Raw genomic sequence first — 24,185 nt, forward strand, 5'->3', positions numbered from 1 at the left:
CAGGACTGGTGTATTGGTATTAGCGGGGGTACTTTTATGACATGTCGGCAGGTCATCTGGTAGATCAGGAAAGTCTGCTTCTATGAAATTCAAATCCTTAAACTGTTCCCTGCCCCAGCCGGGATTCGAACCTGGGTCCATCAGGACTGCAGGCCGCCTCTCTACCGATTCAGCCACCGCCTCCCCCATATATATATATATATATATATATATATATATATATATATATATATATATGCGCTCCTTTCTGCTGTATATGTGGTTCTGAGGAGTGTAAATTTAATGCCTCATTAACATATCCTGCCTTATACCTTTTTTTTTTTTCACTTAGGTCAATGGCAGAATAAGACAATAATGGGGTTCGAACTACATCCTGTCTATCTTCGATCTTGACTGTCACCATATTCTAATGCAGTAGATTCTGTTATAACGCATTATTCAAGAGAGAAAGATACCAATTTATGTAGAAACAACATAGCAGAAACTATTATCCTTGTAGTTGAAACAAACAGTTCCATAAAATATTAATAAAATACATATTTGCTTTTTGAATATTCAGTCTTTCCAAATATTGACATTTTGTTGTTCCTATATGTGAGATTATGATCTGTAATTAATGGTATTTAACTTTATGCATGACACTGGCTACTGATAGTAGCTTTACAAGATTAATAAGACAATATTTATATCAAATAAGCATATAGTTTCTAATATACAGTCGCTGAACAAAAATAAAAACAGGAAATATCTCCTCTCAAGCCCATAGAGGCAGGATGACATGGTGGTCAAGTAGATACAGGAATGACTGGCTCGATGTAATGATGCAGGTTCGAATCCCGGTCAGTGTAATTATATATATATATATATATATATATATATATATATATATATATATATATATATATATATATATATATTCAGGAAAAAAAAAGAACGAGACATTTCAGTTCTTTTTATTGTTGCTGTGGCCCCAGGTTTATTTCAACGTGAATCCAGTGAACTACAGGCTGAAGTCGCCGATGCCTTGCAGATCCCATCCTTCCCTCGCAGGATAAAAGGGAAGTTGAAAGATGCATGTATAACTCCTCCGTGGAACCGCCTGGTTACATCAGTACCACCACGTGAAGGAGCCTCATTTCAGCACCTGCATTTCCTACACCAATACTTCCACGTTGTCTGAAAAAAAAAAAAAAAAATGGAGCTGGCAAAAGTGGTGGCGCAAGCGTTGGTGGAAATAACACTGTGTGTGGTGACGGGCTTAGTGGTGGGCGTGCGTTTACTGTTTGCCTGGTGCTTCGGAAGAATGAGGCCTCATGTGGTTCGAGACGCCCCTCCGGACTGCTTACATGATCCCTCGCTTGGCAGGCACAGATTCATTAAAATTAAGGTGAGGTTCTATGCTCTCGTGTTATGCACTCTTTTCACTTTAACTTGGCTTAAAATTGCCATATCTCCATCTTCAATTAAACAAATCATTAACATTAACACTAGAGAATGCTGTTAATTTTAGAAAATGCCATGGAATTATTATATGGCCATAACACTGCCATATTCTGCCTTTAAACTACGTGATGTAAGTTACAGGAGTTCAACACACTGAACTAAGTCAAGATACAATGAGTTTAGTTGTTGTTATTGTTAAAATTATTATTTTCATTATTATTATTATTATTATTATTATTATTATTATTATTACTCTTTTATGTTATTGTGATTGTTGTTGTCATGATTATTAATATCACCAGTATCATTAGTAGTAGTAGTAGTAGCAGTAGTAGCAGCAGCAGTAGTACTCATTATAATTGCCATTGTTGTTGTTGTTATTGGGGGTACATATGGCCAGGTGTTCCTTCTCCCGTGATACGCCACTGCGTAACATGAAAGCAATACTGACGTGATTTTCAAATCATAGTTTCTTTATGGCACTTAATATTTTGCTGTTCATCCTTCGATGGTTGCGGGAGGGGGACGTCTTCACGAAGTGGCAGTGATATAGCTGAGCGGGGTCATGTCAGGTTAGACGTATTTCCCTCACATTCCTTCCTGTTCCAGAGAATGAGGATGATGGTCTGCAGGGGAAAAAAAGTTTCTGCCTGTAGTCCACTTGGGGCCACAAAAAACAACCATGGTGATAGTTGTAACAATAGCATTTCTGTGAAGGTGAACGTTTATCTAATCTCGGATTTTTCTAAATTTATGATAAACCTTACTCTATCTCTCTTATCACAGATCGCGACCATAGGAGATGGTCGCCAGCTGACTAGTGAGAAAAATAGGGTGTTTCACAAGATAAGTGAGAACCTTCAGAAGATTTTCTCTGGGTAACTGAGAGTGAAAAAAAAAAATGCTATATGAATATGAGTCCACTTCTCAACGTTATAGAACTACAGTTACTGATGACAATATGAGTGAAAACTGAGTACTTCATAGAATTCACCCACAAGGACATTAGTAAAAATAGCTCTTTATCATATGAGAATTGAACCCATGTTAATACACCATTTTTAGCTCCAAATCAGCCAACGAATGACCTGAACTTCTCAACTAGCTTCCAGGACACCCCAATATTATGCTCCAGGGCAAAGTAATCCTGTCTCATATTTATAAATTGGTATATGGACTGATTGTGTGTGTGTGTGGGGGGGGGAAATGCTCCGTATATTACGACTCCATACCATGTGTGTTGCGAGGATGACACTCTGCTGTGGTCGTCCATGTCAGCTCTGGAACTGTCTCCCTCTGTCTGTATTTCCTACTTCCTCAGATCTCCAGTCTTTCAAACGCAGTGTGTCCAGGCATCTCGAAATGAATGCATCTTGAATTTGGCTCTCTTTTGTATTGTTTTTTTCTTTTTTTTCTTGGAAAGATCGTTTTTGCGGGCTCAGCCTTTGGTTCCTTCTTCCTCGCATAAAAAAAAAACAGTAGATTTAAAAAGAAAAAAATAGACACTACAGAGCATTAAGTGGGTTATGGGAAACAGAAAATTATGCAGAGGTGCTACTGTTATTGTGGCCGCAGGCTCTTCTGAATGTGAACCTAATGGACTTCAGGCTGAATCTGCACTATGCCTCCAATCCACCATCCTTCTTTTGGGAAACTGGGAGGGAACAGAGGGACGTTTGTATCAGTGCCGCCACACGAAGGCGTCACTCTCCAACACTGCATAATTTGTGGACGTAAACAAGTGGAAACTGTAAATCACAACAAGGGTTGTAGGAAGCAGAAAATTATGCAAGGCTGATAGTGGTAACATTTACTGAGCCGTCCCAGCAACACACTCGGATAGTTTCAAATGATGTGCAGTTTATGAAGCTCTCAACATTACTCATTTCTTTGTTCCTATCTCCAGAGTTCTCGAGTCGGAATGGGCTGTGGTTCTCACGCTGCTGTTCGAGTCCTGGAGGTGAAAAGAAATTTTTCCATCATGTAAAATGATGTCTGAGACATACGCAGGTCGCCTACCCTTAAACCCTTGAATACTGCTGCTAATTGGCTATATTCAATCTAAGACAAACTTTTCAAATTGCAGGGTCAGGTATAGCCTTAAAGAGACCTTCACAGCTAGGGATCCTTCCAAAGGTGAGAAAAAATGGAATGTCGGCAGCAAGAATATATTTAACAAGCCGAAGACACCCACCCCTGCACCATTCTAAAAGTATAGAAATAATTTTTTTACAGTGAGGTAACCCACGGGTAAAACCTGGGTAAAACTTGGATCGAATGAAGCTCCACAACTGAAGAAAATTGCATTTCCAAAAATTAATTCAAAAAGAAAGAAAAAGAAAATGGCCATGCATGCCACCATCTTTTGGAATCAGGGAGGACCCCCTCCTCCCGTGTAGGAAGGGGTCTCGGGGGTCTCACCCTACCTTAAACCTGGTCTGGGTGGAGGTCTATTACTGCAGAACTTTGTGTTTCCAGGAAAAAATTATGACCATGCACACAATTGTTGGCCAAGACCATGGGCGGAGGGAGAGCTGCCCCTCCGTGGGGAGTGGCTCTCAGGAATTCCACCCTGTCCAAAAACTAACCTGGGTATAAGCCTGCCACTGTACAAATTTTTTGTTCCAGGATAAAGACAATGGTCGTGCATACCGGGGTTGGGCAGGACGCCCGGGGAACACCTTTCACTGGAGAGTGTTCCCAATGGTGGTCTGCATGGAGGTCTAACACTTTACGAAGAGTAATTTTACGAACACACTCCCCATAGGGTCTGCATCCTATCATTTAAATAACCAGAGTAACTCAAATATAGACAGTAACGTAATCAGTGAGTATGAAAGTGAGTGTGCAATACAGTTAAAAACATGCACTATGCTTGGTCGACCCTGTGGATGCGGCAAAGATATATCACTGGATTAAAAGGGCTAAAGGTTTTGAACTATTGGAGCCTCGGACCCCTATGTTCTGAAAAAAGTATGGTGGTATTTGCAGTATTTTTTCTTTTCATTTACCTACAGGACGTAAAACTACACTACGTCGAGGCAGGTTACCCGGATAACCCGCTACTGGTGCTCATCCACGGAGCCCCTGATTTCTGGTTCACCTGGAGACGACAGATACCGGACCTTAGCAACGATTACTGGTACGTGTTATGAACACTGAGTATGCTAGGGAAAAGGCTAAACTAATCTTATGGCATACAGTATATCTTAGGTGGTAGGGGTGCCCATCATCCACTCAGTGTCGTGCTGCCTTCTGCGATTCAGCTCAGAGTGTCAAGCCAAATGGTTTCCTGTAAATTAGGAAATCATTTACTAAATTGGATGATAAAGCAAATGACGCCTGTTGGTGTAGTGGGTTCAGGTGCTCCGACCGGATTGAGCCTGTTAGGGCTCACGTCAAAGGAATGCTATGGCTTACTGATCTCATAATGCCAATCAGGGACGAGTGTGGCCGGTCATTCTCGACTTAAATGGGGAAAAAGATATTGAATGATGGATGGATGGATGGATACTCTTACAACTTACAGACTGTCATATTTAACTTGGGAGAGACTTTTCGATCCAGAGATTCCAAGTGCCAGACTTTTTGCCTTTTCACAACAGTGACGTACTTTAAGTTTTAGTCTTGCTACTAGTGGACGGTTTTAAGCAGTTTTATGAAGAATATTCTTAGTACTGAAGTTTAAAGGGATCGTTTCTTACACCTTGAAAGTGTGCAGTTCCCAAAACGTTGACTGAAGTTAGCAAGAATCAAATGAGAAAATACATCACTGAACAGAAGAGGTTAACAACGACTACTGCATAGAAGTCATCGTAGCACCTCTTCCTTTGTGAATTAGTTTGCATATTAAAATCTGTCATTCTCTTGTGTGTTATCAATATCATTTTAATTTCGACAAAGCATGCATCAGTAACATCCAGGATTATAGAAAATTATAAAGTTTAATGTGCAGAACAAATCTACAAGGAAGAGATGCCACGAAACCTCCTGCACCACCTAAGGTACGGGCCTAACGCTGAGTTCATTAATGAGAAGGCAAACCCAAATGCGTGTATGTGTGTAGAAGGGTGGGGCGGGGGACAATACATACCAAATGGGAAGGAATGGATGCTACATGGATGCAGTGGAAAAGGAGAGTGGCCTAGTACCGTGAAGTGATAACAAACTGACAATAATAAATCTTCCTAACCAGGGTGGTGGCTGTGGACCTGCGCGGATGTGGAGACTCTGACACACCTCGGTTCAGGTCACAGTACTCCACGCCTCAGCTAGCACAAGACATTGCTATACTCATTAAGCTTCTGGGTGAGTTATTTAGTTATTTAGCTAGTTAGATGTTCATTAATGTATTTATTGAAGCTTCACACATCTCTGTGGGAAGCATTATTGTTTGTCAACATTCTTATTTTTATTCTTCCTTCTTCTTAAAAAGTAAATGGCCATTACTCGGAGGCTATTTAGCCTAGAGCCTTCAAGCTTTGTCAGCTGAGTCTCCCCAGCTGGTGGCTTAATCTGGCAAAATTGGAAGGAAATCGGTTAACCAGATCTCCGAATATTGTCTGGAACATGGAAAACAAAATTGTTGACACTGTCTCAGAAATCACCGAAGTCAGAAAGCTGAAATTTTTATCGCATTTGCCACTTGCCGGGAAGCAGATCTGAAATGAGTATGATCTTAATCGGATGAATATCCTCCGAGATCACCTGGGGTCCAAACTGGGATTTTCCCGGATGTTCTCGATGTCACCTAATTTTCCATGAAAGGATAAAGCTAGAGCCACTAAACTTGCCGGACTTCTAGACTGTAACAACCTAAGGTGACAGACAAACGATCAATGACCTTGACCTCGCCTGCGGTAAAAAAAATAGGACTCTACCGGATATTCCGGATGTCATCTAATTTTCCATGAAACATTAGTGCTAGAATCACTAAACTTGGCGGACTTATACACTGTGATAACCTAAGATGACATGCATAAGATCAGCAACCTTGACCTCAAGGTCCCTTTATTACTCGGCTTATAGTAGGCAATGGCTGTGGCAAGTTTTTCTTTATCAATATTGTTTTTGGACTGTTTTACGGTGCTCTTATGTATTTAAGTTTTGCGTTAATCAGGCTGGGACGCTTTCCAAAATGTAGTGGTTATATGTAGCTTTATACTTATCCCCTTCATTACCAGGGATCCCAGTACATAACACATCTTTGGTAGGAAACGTCACTGTTATACTCAGTAATTCCTTTAATCCGAGGACGCATATCATTTATTTTATTCTTGATGTTTCAGAACAGTTGTATTCACCTTGGTAGTGATGTTTCCAGCATCAAAGTCTATGCTATACCCTAATTACCCCTTCGCCATTACATACCTTCTCAAGCTGAATAAATTCGTCTGCAGAAAGGAAGAATGAAATAAGAGAATTTGCCATAGTTGTGAAGGGGTTACGCTTTTTGAAAAGCTAGTTACTTTTCAAAGATGCTATGCCAGAGTTTCTCCAAATGAGAATGAGTCATAGGAGGCTGAGACTGAGAGCATTAGTACTTTCACCATTTGATCTCTCTCTCTCTCTCTCTCTCTCTCTCTCACACACACACACACACACACACACACACACACACACACACACACACACACACACACACACACACACACACCATTCATCAGATTAACCCTGGAGTATGCATCAGTAGTCTGGAATCCTGGTCTCAAAAAACACATAGATAAGATGGAAAAAGTACGAAGGGCAGCTACAAGATGGGTACCAAGCTTAAGGGATCTAAACTGCGAAGAAAGGCTAGAAATTTTAAATCTATCAGCACTAGAGGAGAGAAGGAAAAAAAAGGAGACATGATCATGCTATACAAATGCATCTTAGGGAAAGAGAAAATAAACGTAATGGAATATACTGTAATTATAATCTATGGGGAAGTATCAGCAAGAGAACACTGTAAAAAAAACTACATACATAAAAAGAGAGGCGAGAAAGACGTAAGAAAATTCAGTTTCCCAAATAGGGCAATTTATCAGTGGAATGCATTACCGAATGAAATAGTGTGTGCCAAAACTATTGATAAATTTAAGGATATGTATGATAAAAATGGTTTAATACATGGAACAGTACGAGCTTGACTCATTCCTGTCAAGATACAATTAGGTAAGACCACACACACACACACACACACACACACACACACACACACACACACACACACACACACACACACACACACACACTCACTTTCTCCCACTCTCTTCCTTACTCCCACTCACTCGCTCACTGACTCTCACTTTCACACACACACACACAGGTCGCACCCGCGCCCATCTCATGTGCGCGGGCGTGGGTGGACGTGTTGGGTGGTACCTTTGCTATAACTACCCTCAGCTAATCGGGAAAATGGTACTTATCCACTCTCCTCATCCCTTCGTCATTCGCCAGCACATGCAGACGTCATGGAAGAATTATTACAGGGCATGGTAAGTCTCTCTCTCTCTCTCTCTCTCTCTCTCTCTCTCTCTCTCTCTCTCTCTATCTATCTATCTATCTATCTATCTATCTATCTATCTATCTATCTATATATATATATATATATATATATATATATATATATATATATATATATATCATCATCATCATCAGCCGTTGAAGTTCACTGCAGGAACGGCCTATCCCTACCGAAGTAGGGACGATACAAGCCAATGTATCTCTACAAAGTGGCTTAGGCTGTCTGGTAGAGACTGTATGTAGGGTGAGAAGTGCTTGTAAATGTAATTGTAGTGTTGTAGTGGCTTAAGCCGACTGGGTGCAAGCATACTAGTATGCGACACTGGTTCAACCACAGCACCCCTTATGTCCGTCAAAGTAGCAAGTGGCTCGGTGAACGATTCCCAAAGTTTTTACAACTCTGGCGGGAGGCGAACCCTCGTCCACCAGCGTGCGAAACGCACACACACACACACACACACACACACACACACACACACACACACACACACACACACACACACACACACACACACACACACACACACACACACACATATATATATATATATAGATATATATATATATATATATATATATATATATATATATATATATATATAGATAGATAGATAGATAGATAGATAGATAGATAGACCTTATGTACTGAATAAGGTGGTACAAAAAGAAAAAAATTACCTTTCACCAAAAACTGTATGACAGGGAGGAGATATTATTTTGCCACGGTCCTCCGAACGAACGATGAATTCTACTGGTAATGAATATTTTGGCATTACTGTTGGTTCATCGTCCTCTAATGGTCTAACCGCACTGCCTCCTTTGCTTACTGGCAGTGTGTCACTGATGGTATGTAGCCACTGTCTCTGCAAATCAGAGACTGGGATAAGCTAAAATCCTTGAAAATTTCCACGTACAAAGTATGAAGTCTCACATAAAATTACAAACTCGATACCTCAAGAAGCGAAATAAAAATCATTGGTTGAGATATTATAGACCTGAGCGAAATCCATAAGAAAAAGACAATTTGTCTCCAAGACGATAGCCACCTATTGCACAACAAATGAACACAGAAAGGAAGAGTTAATGTTGTGGGATTTCTGATTAACAGAAATCTTGCACTGAACATCGTTTAATCCTGCCGAGTGTATGACAGAGCTTCATCGACTGTAATTAGGCTATGCAAAAGATACAACCTGAAAATAATGGAAGTATATACGCCCACTTCTAGAAGCCCAGATGAAATAGAAACAGTCTGTGATGACATCATGGTTATGGAAGAAGAAAATACCAGATATATTATACCCACGGGAGACTTCAGTGTAAAACAAGACTAATTTTAAAAAATGGGCAACCATGTATAGGAAAATTAGGAGTAGGAGTGAGGAAGGACTGAGGTGAAATGGTGGTAAACTTTACTGAAATGTATAACATAAGAATAATGAACGAATTCTTCCACAAATGAACAGAAAGAAAATGGACCTTGAGAAGCCCAAATGGAGAAATAAAAAATGAAATTGACTTCATTAGGGAGGATAAGAACAACGCAATCACTAATGTCACAGTTATCAAGAGAGTAAAATTAGGACGTGATCACAGAATGGTTTGTTGCAGAGTCAGGTTCAATTTCAAAAGTGAAAGAAAGAAGGTGATTGAAAATAAAAGTAAGTGAAAACAAAGATGCCTTTCAGCTAAAGAAAACAAAAATCAGGCTCTAAGTTATACGGAATGTGACGCTGACGAGCTGAAAGGTGTACTAAAACAAGCGTTAAGGAAATCAGGGGAGGTAGTAAGAAGAGTTAATACAAAGCCAACAAGTATTTAAAAACGACCATCGAACTCATGAAAAGAAGAAAGGGGATGAAGTAAAAAAAAAAAAAAATGAAACAGAAGGAGAAGAATTAAATTAATTTATCAACAAAGAAGAAATGTACGGCATGGTGGGATGAAGAGGTTAAGAGAGCAGTGGGGGAAAAGAGGAAGAAGTGGCTAGAGTGGTTGCAGGATAGGGGTTCAATTGAAATGAGAACTGGATATACTGAGAGCAAGAAGCACATAAAGAGACTAGTGAAGAGGAAAAAGTAGGAAGTAAATGATATCTAGGAAGAAAAATTAATGCAAATTACTTTGAAAAAGGAAGCTATTCTGGAAAGAGGTGCGGAAATGTAGAAGTGACAGTGGAAAGAAATGTGAAAGTGTGAAGGATGTAAGTGGTAGATTATTAATCCATGGGGATGAAGTAAGGACCAGATGGAAAGAATATCTGAAAGCCTGATGAATGGGAATAGAGAGAGAAGAGCCGCTGTAAACATGACTGGTTTGGGGTGTGAGCAGAGAAGGAATGCAGTGATAGGAAACGTGACACTCGCACAGGTGAAGAACGCTTTTAAACAGCTGAAAATGGGAAGCAGCCGGGGTTGATGAGGTGTATGTAGAGATGATTAACCCTCTCGCACACACATAAGTTATATAAGTTTTGCCGACACGATTTTACTCCGCCCCCCCTCCCCGCCAGCTCGCCCGCGCACTGCTGAAAACCCATATTCTTGCCTTATTTTCGCCACCCAAACCTCTATATGTTGCCGTGAAACCTACATATCTTATTCGCCGATGTTTGTTCTAGCTGATAAGCAAAAAAAAAACCAAAAAGAAAAATAATAAAAATGTACATTAGGCCACCATGAATAAACATTTCCAAATATCAATCTCACTTCCGAGCCACCCAAACCTCTATATGTTGCCGTGAAACCTACATATCTTATTCGCCGATGTTTGTTCTAGCTGATAAGCAAAAAAAAAAACAAAAAGAAAAATAATAAAAATGTACATTAGGCCACCATGAATAAACATTTCCAAATATCAATCTCACTTCCGAACATCCTAGTTCGAATGTTTTCCATCATACAGAAAAATGTTATTAGAAGTTTTGATAGATAATTTCATCAGCTTTCTAATGGGAAAGTCCGATTGTGATACGATTTGTAGTTTTCGAGGAAATAGCCAAAAACTGAAAACCATTTTTTGAAAAAAATGATTTTTGTGCAGGGAGCTCTACCGTAAAAGTTTTCTTGCACACTGTAATGCTAGGTGTTTTAGGCTCGGCTTCTCATTCCGTAAATGCCTAGCGTATAGCGGGGCTCTCTTTCGAGCCCAGGGCAGGAAACAAAAACTCCAGGCAACAACGTTACATGTGTATTGCTTAGTTAGACAGGGGAATAAGTAGATGTTACAGACACAAGTACACTGGGCAATTATAAACTCTTATATTTAGATATGGTTAGTAGTATCTCGCAGGATACTGTTTTGGAGTCACAGTGAATAGCACTTAAGGCAGAGCATTCTCAATTTGGGAAGTCCAGGGTTTCTATACATGTGGAGTTGTTAAGGTTATTTCACACTGGGGAGGGTGGTGTAAGGCACTGGGGTCTGATTTTGGTTATGGTAGTATGAGATAATTTCTGATGGCAGCATATTTACTTTATTACCCTCCGCTCGTATTCTGCTTTTGACTAATTATTATCACTTTTTCTACCACCTTGATCTTGTCACTGTATTATTCTGTACACTGTTCACTGTATCTATTATTCTCTCCAACACTGGGTATTCTTGCTGATTTCTGCGACAAGGTCAAATCACTGTTCTGCCTAGGCACTGTTTGATCACTGATATCGCACAGTTAGGGTCACTTCGGTCTGTGTCTGGTGCCAGGGGCGCGGGTGGAGGGGTGGCACAGGTCCACTACTGATGGGGCTGGGCACCAACAGGGGCCTCCATACTCAGAGGCAGGGGATCACATGCAGGGGCGTCTGTTCTCGTCCAGGGCTGTGGGCGGCGAAAGGTCCAGCACTCTCAGGGCTGGTGACAGGAGTGTGGCCAACAGGACTGGGGATGAACAACTGCCTGAAACAGTCGTTCAGGCTCCTGATGGAGGATGAGGACCTCCGCCGTCGAGGTGAGGGGAGTTCCCGCCCGGGAGTTCTGGGGTCGGTCTGGGGTTCCCGAGGGCTGCGGTCCCCGGGGCTTGGCGGTGCCAACAGGAAGGGGCTGTGGTACCGGTCTGCATCAGGGTCCGTCAGGTGGGTCTCCTCCAGAGCCAGTTGTTGGGAGCAGAGGCCAGGTGAGACTACAGGACCTCTCCAATACTCCTCTACGCCCGAGACGCCCTCTGTGTCAGGGGTCGTGGAACAGGCATCTGCTACAGGCGGCGGAGTGACAACAGGCCTTCTCCTGCCATAGGGCCTGGCTACTGGCCGTGGCCTGAGAGAGTGGGTGACTGCCAGCAAACCCAGGGGCACCTTCAGAGTGGCTACGGGCCGTCTGATGAAGCCGGGAGCGGCTACAGGCCATCTGACAAAGGTGGGAGCGGCTACAGGCTGTCTCCTCGTTACCCTCAGAGCGGCTACAGGCCGTCTCCTTCAGGAGGGGTGAGCGGCTACAGGCCGTCTCAGGGAAAACACCTTCGGAGCGGCTACAGGCCATCTGATGAAGGTGCGAGCGGCTACAGGTTGTCTCCTGGTTATCCTCAGAGTGGCTACAGGCCGTCTCAAGGAAGACACCTTCAGAGCGGCTACAGGCTGTCTCAAGGAAGACACCTTCAGAGCGGCTACAGGCTGTCTCAAGGAAGACACCTTCAGAGCGGCTACAGGCTGTCTCAAGGAAGACACCTTCAGAGCGGCTACAGGCTGTCTCAAGGAAGACACCTTCAGAGCGGCTACAGGCTATCTCAAGGAAGACACCTTCAGAGCGGCTACAGGCTGTCTCAAGGAAGACACCTTCAGAGCGGCTACAGGCTGTCTCAAGGAAGACACCTTCAGAGTGGCTACAGGCCGTCTCAAGGAAGACACCTTCAGAGCGGCTACAGGCTGTCTCAAGGAAGACACCTTCAGAGGGGCTACAGGCTGTCTCAAGGAAGACACCTTCAGAGCGGCTACAGGCTGTCTCAAGGAAGACACCTTCAGAGCGGCTACAGGCTGTCTCAAGGAAGACACCTTCAGAGCGGCTACAGGCTATCTCAAGGAAGACACCTTCAGAGCGGCTACAGGCTGTCTCAAGGAAGACACCTTCAGAGCGGCTACAGGCTGTCTCAAGGAAGACACCTTCAGAGTGGCTACAGGCTGTCTCCTGACGAAGGCGGGAGCGGCTACAGGCCGACTCCTTAGAACCCTCAGAGTGGCTACAGGCCATCTCCTTAACCCTTACACTGCGGGCTTGTTTTGCTTTGACTTGCTGCTCCCTCGGGCATATTCGCGCTCCGACAGACTCTCTAAAAATATTTGCCAAAAATCAGTTACTAGTCCTAGAATATTAAAATCACATATACTTATGGCACATACCTTCAGCTTTCTCCTTGGGTGTTTGTTGAGCCTTCGTCGAGTACCGTAGGACTTGTGGAGACCTCTGAAGTTGGGTAACGAAGTCTCCACTTTACACTTCCCGATAACTCGTAATATGATTACCACAGGCTGATATTATCACTAGAAACACTAACCTATGATTCTCAAATAGTTTGGAATCCATACTCCCCCAAAAAAACACTGTGAAAGCAATGAAAATTATGAGGGCGTATGACCATCCCACTTCCGATCGTTTGCCGCTAGTGTTGTCTATTATTCATAAAAACACTCACAGTTTATATTTCTGTTACTGTATAACACTTATATATATCTACAGTCTTTATCCATAAGTTTCTTTCAGTAATTGTAGTTTATTGTCACTGTAGGGATTCAATTTCTTTCAGTAAAATACGTAGCATTCACTTTCTCGTCCTGTATACTAGCATTGAGAGTGAATGTCACTTTCACCTTCACTCTCATAACTCATAGTATTCATACATGCTAGAGTGAAACTTTCACTTTCATAACTCCTAGGGTATATACTCGTATTCTAATAATACTACTCATTTACATTTCTATTTACGTTCTCTATTTTATTTACGTTATTTACATTTCTATTTTATTTACACTGTGTTATGCACTGTCACTTGAAGTAACTTATAAAACTATTTTCCACTGTTCACGTATATTTACATTCATTACCTTCACTTGCTGTTTACACATTATTTACACATTATTTACAATCCCACTTGCACTGTTTTACTCAATAGAAAGATCATTGTCACTCTTTTATCAATTGTCAGCCCTTTACCTCTTTCCACATGAGGTTTAGTAAGGGGTAAGGGTCACAGGGCCCTTTGCATGGGGGTGAAAAGTGGCTGAAGTTAGCAGGAGCAAACAGACGTACCTTCACATTGGAAGATGACAGTGAACTGATAGGGGTGGGCCGGGGTGGCCTACCTAGGGAAATACATTACTGCCAACATCAGCCTCTTGACAGCTGCTAATATATAGCAGTGAAATGATTGGCAGGAAATCTAGACAATACATTATAAATTAAGTAGTTCCAGGTGAATGTAAATATCACTTAGGCTTCTCCCTTCCCTCCTTATATGTATATTTATTACGAAAATAGATTATACAGCATATTTCAAGGGGAAATAAACAGCGAAAATTAGCGAACGAGTGCACGTGAGGTGTTGTCAGGTGATAATTAGCCAATTCTAGGTGTATTGCACTCTCACTTACCTTATTTCTTTCTTATATATATTATTTGGTATAAGTATAGGGGATAGGGCTTATTTCAATGGATGAAATCAGTGAAAAATTCCAGGGAAGATTTACTTTGCGTAGCACGGCCGGGCAGGCTAGAGGATAGGGTAATGGAGGAGGGGGTAGGGAGGGGAGTCAAGAACAGGGAGAAATGGCTAAATTGTCAACAATGGATGGGAGTACAGATGAGATTAGGAGTGCTGACTAGTGTTGGACATTGGCAGTACTGATAGATGATACAAGCCACCACTTGAAAGCCCGAGTGAATTCAAAATAACACAGAATCACAAAAGTGACGCCCCGCGGTTAACGGATTAAAGAGCGGTAAGCAGCTACAGGCCGTCTCTGGGGTGCTGACAGGAGCTGGATTGGCAGCTACAGCCCTTAGGTGGTTGGTGAAGGCTCGCCCAGAAAGTAGTGTGGTATTCCTGCTATGGTGACGGCGGGCGGGCTCTGGGTCATAGGAGCGCGCGGTCTGGGCTGACTTAGGCCGTTGTCGCACCAAGTCCCGGCGCGCTGCTGCTGCTCCTCTGTAGGCTCCTTGTTGGGGTGTCTGGGTGTTCACGGGGGCACTATGCTGCCTTTTACCACCGTCTGCTGGGAAAAAGTCACGTCCCCGTGACTGGAGGTGATAGACTTGCGTATTATAGGTGGCGTAGACTGGCTGCAGATGTCGGAGGAGGGCATGCCAGGTTATGGTGGTTGTGTTCTCGTCCTGTTCCTCATCGCAGGTGAGGAAGAGGGTGGACGTGGTGGTGGAGGAGCAAAGGAGTTGGAGAAGGTGGTGTGGTCCTGGGACTCACTGGTTGTGTCCGAGTGACAGTGCCCATAAAGCTCTTCGTATCTTCATGGCAGTAGTTGTTGCTCGTGGTGTGGTATGTTGAATGCTTGAGATGGATGGTGAGTGTCGGGTTTTATGGCGGGGTAATGCGGCGTAGCATCTCGGGGGAGTGTAGGTGGCTGGGATTTGTGCTTGATGTATCATGAATGTGAGATGGTTTAGGGCAGGGGTGAGAGTGTGATTTTGCAGCGAGGCAGGTGGGGTGGGGGAGTGGGTACAGTACCTCTAACAAAGGTGGGAGCGGCTACAGGCCGTCTCCTGCAGGAGGGGTGGTGAGCGGCTACTGGCCATCTCAGGAGGAACACCTTTGGAGCTGCTACAGGCCATCTGATGAAGGCGGGAGCGACTACAGGCTATCTCCTCATTACCCTCAGAGCGGCTACAGGCCGTCTCCTTCAGGAGGGGTGAGCGGCTACAGGCCGTCTCCTTCAGGAGGGGTGAGCGGCTACAGGCCGTCTCCTTCAGGAGGGGTGAGCGGCTACAGGCCGTCTCCTTCAGGAGGGGTGAGCGGCTACAAGCCGTCTCCTTCAGGAGGGGTGTTGAGCGGCTACAGGCCATCTCCTTCAGGAGGGGTGTTGAGCAGCTACAAGCCGTCTCAGGGGAAACACCTTCAGAGCGGCTACAGGCCATCTGACAAAGGCGGGAGCAGCTACAGGCCGTCTCCTCATTACCCTCAGAGCGGCTACAGGCCGTCTCCTTCAGGAGGGGTGAGTGGCTACAGGCCATCTCAGGGGGAACACCTTTTGAGTGGCTACAGGCCGTCTGATGAAGGCAGGAGTGGCTACAGGCCATCTCCTGCAGGAGGAGGCTTGAGCGGCTATAGGCTGTCTCAGGGAGAACACCTTTGGAGTGGCTACAGGCCATCTCCTGGTTACCCTCAGAGCAGCTACAGGCTGTCTCCTTAGCTAGTGCTGAGTGGCTACAGGCCGTCTCAAGGATGACACCTTCAGAGAGGCTACAGGCTGTCTCCTGACGATGGCGGGAGCAGCTACAGGCCATCTCCTGACGAAGGCCGGAGCGGCTACAGGCCGTCTCCTTAGAACCCTCAGAGTGGCTACAGACCATCTCCTTAAAGAGGGGTGAGCAGCTACAGGCTGTCTCCTTAGAACCCTCAGAGCAGCTACAGACCGTCTCCTTAAAGAGGGGTGAGCGGCTACAGGCCGTCTCTGGGGTGATGGCAGGAGCTGGATAGGCAGCTCCACCCCTTAGCTGGTTGGTGAAGGCTCGTCTGGAAGGTAGTGTGGTATTCCTGCTATGGTGACTGCGGGCAGGCTCCAGGTCATAGGGGCGCGCAGCCCAAGCTGACTTAGGCTGTTGTCGCACCGAGACCCAGCGCGCTGCTGCTGTTCCTCTGTGGGGTCCTTATAGGGGTGTCTGGGTGTTCACGGGGGCACTATTCTGCATTTTACAAATGTTATCTTTTTATTTCATGATCTTTTGTAGAATTTCATGAGCTTTCTCATGGTATCTGCCGATTTTTGATAGGCCTAATAGTTTCCGAGTCAATTGCAAAAAACTACTGGGTACTCCCAGCCGTGCTGCACTTTTGTAATGCACTCACAATACCTTTATATTCCGCCTACATAAAAATGACTTTTCATCAGAGATATTACATTGTTATGTCCTGTACATACGTAGAATTCACTGATCTTTATCATGGTTCTTACAGGAAATCGATACGTCCAATTCTTTTCGAGTAAATGGACGAGAAATGTAGAATAGTCCTCCTTGCCCGCAAGTGAGATACTCGTTAGGGTGTCGAGATGTTGGCAGGACCTTGAAGGGTTTGATGAAGATGGGGAGTTATGTAATGTGTGTGTGTGTGTGTGTGTGTGTGTGTGTGTGTGTGTGTGGCGTATTTTGTTCTCTCCTCCTTGCACTACATTTGCCTAACACATGTGATGCACACAATAGATTTCTCCACGAACATTCACTGCACGACATACGTATATATGTGTGGCATATTTCATGTCTCTGATCCTTGTGCTAAGTTTTCACTAAGTCAGTCAGTGCATGCAATATTTCTCAGTGAACACTCGCTGCACTATTTTATTCATATGTTTCACACTAGGCCACACGCAGTACAGTATAGCACTGTCTGAGATTGATACAGTACCTTTTCACTGAAATCTGTGATTGTGTGACATATTTGTTGTCTCTGATACTTGTGCTAGGTTTTCACTAAGTCAGTCAATGCATGCAATATTTCTTGGTGAACACTCGCTGCACTATTTTATACGTATGTTTCACACTAAACCATACGCAATATAGCACTGTCTGAGATTGGTACAATATCTTTTCACTGAAGTCTGTGATTGTGTGGCGTATTTGTTGTCTCTGATACTTGCGCTAGGTTTGAGCTAAGTCAGTCAATGCATGCAATATTTCTCAACGAACACTCGCTGCACTATTTTATACGTACATTTCACACTAAACCATATGCAATATAAAACACAATCACATGATTCCATCCCAATCTCCTCTACTATTCCCTTCCTGACTCTATGGCACACGTGACTGCTTATTTCCTTAGCTACTATGGCATATCTCTATGGCATACATAATGCCTGCTATGGTAGGTCAGTTATTTCACTACTCCAGGCACTATATGTTTCACAAAGTATAAGTATTGGCTTCACCATAAAGATAAAATACTCACATCATTTACAAGCAGGGGGAGCAAAGTGGAAATCCCATTATAACAAACCACACTCCTGCCTCTAGGCCTAACGGCTGATAATGGGCCCCAGTGCATTACAAACAATATATCTATGTTCCAGAGACACAATCACTTCACATTATAGCAAAAATCACTGTACAATCACAATATTTCAATAATGGCTTCTGCCTTGGGTGAGAGGGGGAAAATGGCAGATTTAAAAAAACAACTGACAGCAGTGCTACCCTTCAGCCCTGCTGGTCGTGAGATACTGAAGTTTTTCTTCTGCTCATTGTCTCATCAGAGCAGTCACAGTGTTGCCAAGTGTTTACCTTGGAAGAGAGGCGCATCCACTAGAATGCACAAAAATTTGACGCAAATTGGCCAAAAACTTTCCTTTTGACAGCGTTTTTTCAGCTTAACAACATGATTCACGTCTATGTGCGTTTATATGCCAAAGCACAAAGAACGCAATTCACGTCAACGTGCCTCGGAGGGTTAAGTGTAGTGGAGAGAGCAGAGTGAAGTGCTTGTTGGAGATATGTAAGAAGGCCTGGATGAGTGAAATTGTGCCAGCAGAGTGGAAAAAGGCTGTGACTGTATCCCTGTACAAAAATAAAGGTGAGCAAAGTGAGTGCAAGAATTATCGTGGCGTAAGTATATTGAGTGTTGTAGGGAAGGTAAGAAAGATATCAGAAGTCCTGGTGAGTGATGAACAGGGTGACTTTAGGAATGTCAGAGGATGTGTGGATCAAATAATTGCAGTGAGACAGATAGTGGAGAAGGCTTCTGAGAAGGACTATAAGGTGTTTATGGCATTCATGGATCTGGAAAAAGTATACGGCAAAGTAGACAGAGAAGGCTTGTGGAGGATTTTGTGCATGTATGGTGTAGATGGTAAGCTGCCAGGTGCTGTCAAGGGTTTTTATGATGGTGTTGAAGCATGTGTAAGGATAAATGAGCATTTAACCCGCCCCGTCCGGACCACTTTTCGACCACTGGTACCCCCCAATCCCAACCATTTTTCGACCTTTTTTTTTTTTTACTTAAACTTTCGCTTTTGGTCAGAAACAATGGTCGGTGGCAAAGAAATTGGTCCCCGGGGTCCCTAATTAGCTAGACCAGGTATGCCTTGGTCCCACCTGGCCCCGTGTTCTCCCTAGGCGGTCTGAGCCTCAAACGTTTTCTATGGTATTATAAGTCTGGGAAACCAATGACAATAAGTAGAAATGAATTTATTACAAACATAAAAACATGTGATAAAAGAGTATATTGGATTTTATACAAAAATAGAGCAGAAATAAGCATTGTACCAACTTGCGAAACGAGCAAAATCGGCCAACTTGGTCACGATGAATTGCTAACATTCTAAAATCATGATACATATAATTTTTTTTACTTACATAATACTTCTACAATAACATTATACCATTTTATATTTTATTGAACTGTTTTTACGTATTCACAGGCCTTTTGATAACATTTAGCGTAATGTTAGCGCTTATTTACGTAGTGAGTGAACTCGCTGTCACTGTTGTTTCAACTCGTATTGTGGTTTTTCTACTTACATAATACTTTTCTAATATTATTATACACTTTTCAACTTTATAGAACTGTTTTGAGATTATTTCAGGCCTTACGTAAATATATAGCGTAATAATAGCGCATAATAACACACACGGTGAAGTCGCTATGACAACTATTTCAACTTACAACCTATTTTTGTACTTATATAATAATTCTCCATTAACATTGCACATGTAAACACTTGATATAATTGATATCACATCATTTCTGAACTTACGATGGAACTGAGCGTCATATTTGCGCGTACTTACACAGGGAGTGTTATCGCGATATCATTTGTTTCATCTTACACTAGTAATCAACTTATAAAATACCTTACAACTAACATTACAACATCTTCCACTGTATATAATTCCTATCACATACTTACTGACCAGAATGTGGGTGTACTCGTGACATTAATTATGACAACTTACAGTAATGTTCAACTTATACGTTTTATTCATGCTAACATTACACCCGTTTCCACTTTATTTCCTTGCTATCACATATTTACTGACCAGATTTACACAGTGGGTGTAGTTTTGATAACAATTCTTTCCACTTACACTAACCACGTCACCATCGTCCCCTTGGTCAGGGTGGGGAGGTGAGGGTGGTGGGGGAGGTTGGGGAGGTGGAGAGCGGCGCCTCTCATCACTCGCACTTCTCTTCCCTCTCCCTTTTCCTTTCCCTTTCCCTTCCCTTTCTTTCCTTTCCCCACATCCTGGGGCTGTGGGGAGGAAGTTTGGGAATATTCAGGGGCGAAAGAAGTGCTGGGGAGTGACTCAACCTCCTCTCCCCTAGGCCTACGAGCACCATGTGCTCATGCTGCCTCCCTCACACCACTTGCCCCTTCACCCCGCACTACCCCCACACCACTCTCACTTTCACCCCGCGCTGCCGCCACAACACTTTCCCATTCTCCCAGCAATCCCACCACACCACTTGTCACTTCCCCAGACAAAGTACTTTCACCATACCTTATGTGTTGTCTCGCCCCACCTTCTGATCCTCGTGGAGATATTTTCTCTTTTCCCAACCACGCGGCGATATCACGTCCTAGGCCTCCGTCATCCTCATCGTCCTCATCCTCGTCCTTATCAGATTCAGGATGGAGAGATAGCTTTGCACGTGGCTGGGGAGCAGGCTGGCCTTCCCTTGCCTTACGGTATGTCACATACCGCTTTTTTCGGGGCGAAGGGACCTCCTCATCACTGCTACTCATTTCTTCCTCTGGCTGGACATAATCGCGATCCACCACATCATCATCGAGTGGAGAATCACTGTCTCCAGTGAAGGCTTCCAGGACGGATGCGATTTCCTCATCTGAGAGACCTTTCCGCGCCATGTCTGACCTGGGTCACTGCTAGCAGGTGAGTGACCGAGACAAGGGCGAGCGCGGGTCACGCGGGGTCTAGGATGCTGCCCACCTGGCGGCAGGTAGGGGAGGCTTGGGTACCCGGGCGAAAAGAAAATCTTGCGCGAATTTTGAAAATTGTGGAAATCATGAACCTTGCAATTGCAGGACGTTGAAGTACGTCCCCGGGATTAGCTGTGACAAAACGTGAGGACGTGGAAGTACGTCCCCGGGACGCCGCGGGTTAAGTGAATCATTCACAATCAGTGTGGGCGTGCGACAAGGTTGTGTGACGTCCCCATGGTTGTTAAATATATATATGGATGGAGTGATGAGAGAAGTAAAAACACGAGTAATGGAGAAGGGGATGGTGTTAGTAATGAATGGTGAATGACAGAATATCTCAAATTTGTTGTATGCTGATGATGCAGTATACTTGCAAATACCGGAAAGGAACTTGGTAGACTAGTGCAGAGTTTTGCTGATGTCTGTGAGTGTCGTGTCTTGTGAGTAAATGTAGAAAAGAGTAAAGTGATGGTTATTGAGAGAAGATAACTCCCAGTGCGATGTTACAGTGAATGGAGAGAGACTGGAAATGGTGAGAGAGTTCAAATACCTGAGTACAGTGATAGAAAAGAGAGGAAAATGTGCAAACGAAGTGGAAAGCAGAGTGACATAAGGAAGAAAAGTAGCTGGTGCAATGAAGGCCTTGATAAGAAACAGAGGCTTGAGTGTTGCAGCTGCATGAGGCTTACATGAAGAAGTGTTAGTGCCAACTTTAACACATGGATGTGAAACTATGGTGTGGAATAAAAATGAAAAGTCAAGAGTGATAGCAGTGGAGATGGGACTGCTGTGGAATGTATGTGGGGTACACAGGGTGGATAGGATACGATATAATGTGATTCGTGAAAGATGTGGAGTGAGGAAGTCTGTGGACACCAGAATCGAGAAGAGTGTACTGTGATGGTATGGTCATGTGGAGAGAATGGGTAACAATAGAGTGGTGAAAAAGGTACTGTATATCTGAGTGAATCTGAAGGAGGGAGGAGGTCAGGTAGGCCAGGGAGAAGGTGGAGGGATATGGTGGATGAGTGTGTGAGGAAGAGAGGTTTGGAAGTTGGTGAGGTTAGGGGATTAACAAGAAATAGAGCTGACTGGATGAATATTGTGAGAAGTGCATGGTCAGTGATTTTCCACCTCTTTTTAACGTGACAACGTCCGGATTGACTCTATCGGATAGGTTTATGTGAAGCAACAGTACGTGGTGGATGTTTTTCGCGTATCAGATAGAACCAAGATTCCGGGGGCTTGAATGGTGATTGAATGGAAGCGTGGCCCATTGGTCTGGGCAAATTTGGGCTGTCTGGACATTGCTACTCCTCACCCTGTCCTAGGGTGGGAAAGGAGGTCCAGATGATGATGATGATGATGAATGATGAATCAATAGGAGACAGAAAGCAGCAAAATGATAGAGAAACATGGATCAGATCAAAGAAAGTACAAAAAAACGAAAGTCTGAAAAAGGTCCAAGGCAATATTGCACTAAAAAAGCAAGAAATTATATCAGTGAGAGACAATAATGGTGAAGTCATAAACTATAGAGAGAATATGGCAAACAGAGTTGAAAAATATTACAAAGAACTATATACATCAAAAACAATAGCGCCAACAGCTGCCTTTTCAGTTGTCACAAGTGAAATAGAAGAGGTAACACCGGATGAAGAAAACTTTTCTCTCACAAGTATGAAAAGAGCAAAGGCCCCAGACGGTGAATTAGTAGCAAATTTACTGTTGGATGTAGAAAATTTCCAAACCGACTCGTCACTTATTATCGCAATGGATAAAGAAGAGGAAAATTCCCATCTTTACCAGAAAGGCGACTCAAAAGCTCTTAGCAACCATCGACTTATTAGCTTATTATCAGTTGCTTACAAAGCCTTCGCGTAAGTCCTTATGAACAGAATAACAACAAACCTGAAGGAAAACCAACCTCGTGAGTAGGCAGGATTCCAAAGTGGGTATTTGACTACTGAATATCTACACACAATGAATCAGCTAATTGAAAAAAACTACATAATATATAATAGAATAAACCACTCTACTCAGGTTTTCACGATTGCAAAAAGGCTTTCAACTCAGTGGAGCACATCGCTAATATAAATTCATTGCGGGAACAAGGTGTAAACAAGAACATTGCAAAACTGTACAAAAACATATACAAAAATGGAACTGCCACAGCTAAGTTACCTTAAGACTAAGAAAAGATTAAGACCTGAAAAGGCTTACACCAGGGTGATACAAGGTCACCAGAATTATTTAAATAATGCTTTGAAGGCATTTTCAGAAAGCTAAAATGGGAGAACAAAGAGTAAACATGGAGAAAAATTAAGGAATTTAATATTTGAAGTTGCATTGCCCTATTATCAGAAACAGCAGAGACATTGCAAGATATGTTAAATGGCCTAAAAACTGAGTCTCAAAGTAGGCCTAAAGCTGAAGCGGATTAAAATCAATGTTTAATCCAGGTACACCAAAAAGTGCCATCATAATAAATGAAGAATTTCTTGGAGAAGTTGAGGAGTGCTACTACTTGGGCTAAATATTAAAACTAACCATGAAAGCGAAAAAATGCGTATTACAGTTGGATGTAATCCTTTTGGTAAACACAGAGACATCATGAAACGTAGCTTTTCAGTATATGTGGAACGGAGATTATAACGAATGTATGTTCGGAATATCTTTAAGAGATTGCAGGCATACAAGAATGAGGTCAGACTGGAGGGGGACAGATGAGATAGAGAAGTTTGTAGGCAAAGCCCGCCAAAGTCATGGAACCCGTGAAGAAGGTTGGGGATGCCTTACTTCAGGAGCGGACTTGCACTGGCTGACAATTATTCATATATATATATATATATATATATATATATATATATATATATATATATATATATATATATATACACACACACACACACACACACACACACACACACACAGAATTACAGAGCATGGTAAGTCTCTCTCTCTCTCTCTCTCTCTCTCTATGTTTATTTGTTGTGAGGAGTAGACTGTAGCACCAGTCGAGCAGGGCAGTACTCCCAAGGTGGCTGGAAAGCTGATGACAGGGAGAGCTGGAGTTCCCGTTTCATCAGCCCTCGGGACTAGTTGCTGAAGTTTTTCAGTGTCTCAGTAACACAGAGAGTA

General features: G+C 43.1%; 1 protein-coding gene across 1 annotated transcript in view; it reads left to right on the forward strand.

Moving 5' to 3' along the window:
* Positions 1–1,195: 1,195 nt before the first annotated feature.
* The window catches only part of LOC145402656 (epoxide hydrolase 4-like), a 62,778-nt gene continuing 39,788 nt past the window's right edge, over positions 1,196–24,185 (forward strand). The window contains exons 1-4 of the mRNA XM_080274641.1: positions 1,196–1,387; positions 4,461–4,585; positions 5,639–5,751; positions 7,754–7,922. Of these exons, the coding sequence (XP_080130767.1) occupies positions 1,196–1,387; positions 4,461–4,585; positions 5,639–5,751; positions 7,754–7,922 (599 nt within the window). The remainder of the gene's footprint in view (positions 1,388–4,460; positions 4,586–5,638; positions 5,752–7,753; positions 7,923–24,185) is intronic.

The sequence above is a fragment of the Coenobita brevimanus genome, chromosome 58, assembly GCF_032717465.1.
Source record: "Coenobita brevimanus isolate Jiangsu-jjx chromosome 58, ASM3271746v2, whole genome shotgun sequence".
Classification (NCBI taxonomy): Eukaryota; Metazoa; Arthropoda; class Malacostraca; order Decapoda; family Coenobitidae; genus Coenobita; species Coenobita brevimanus.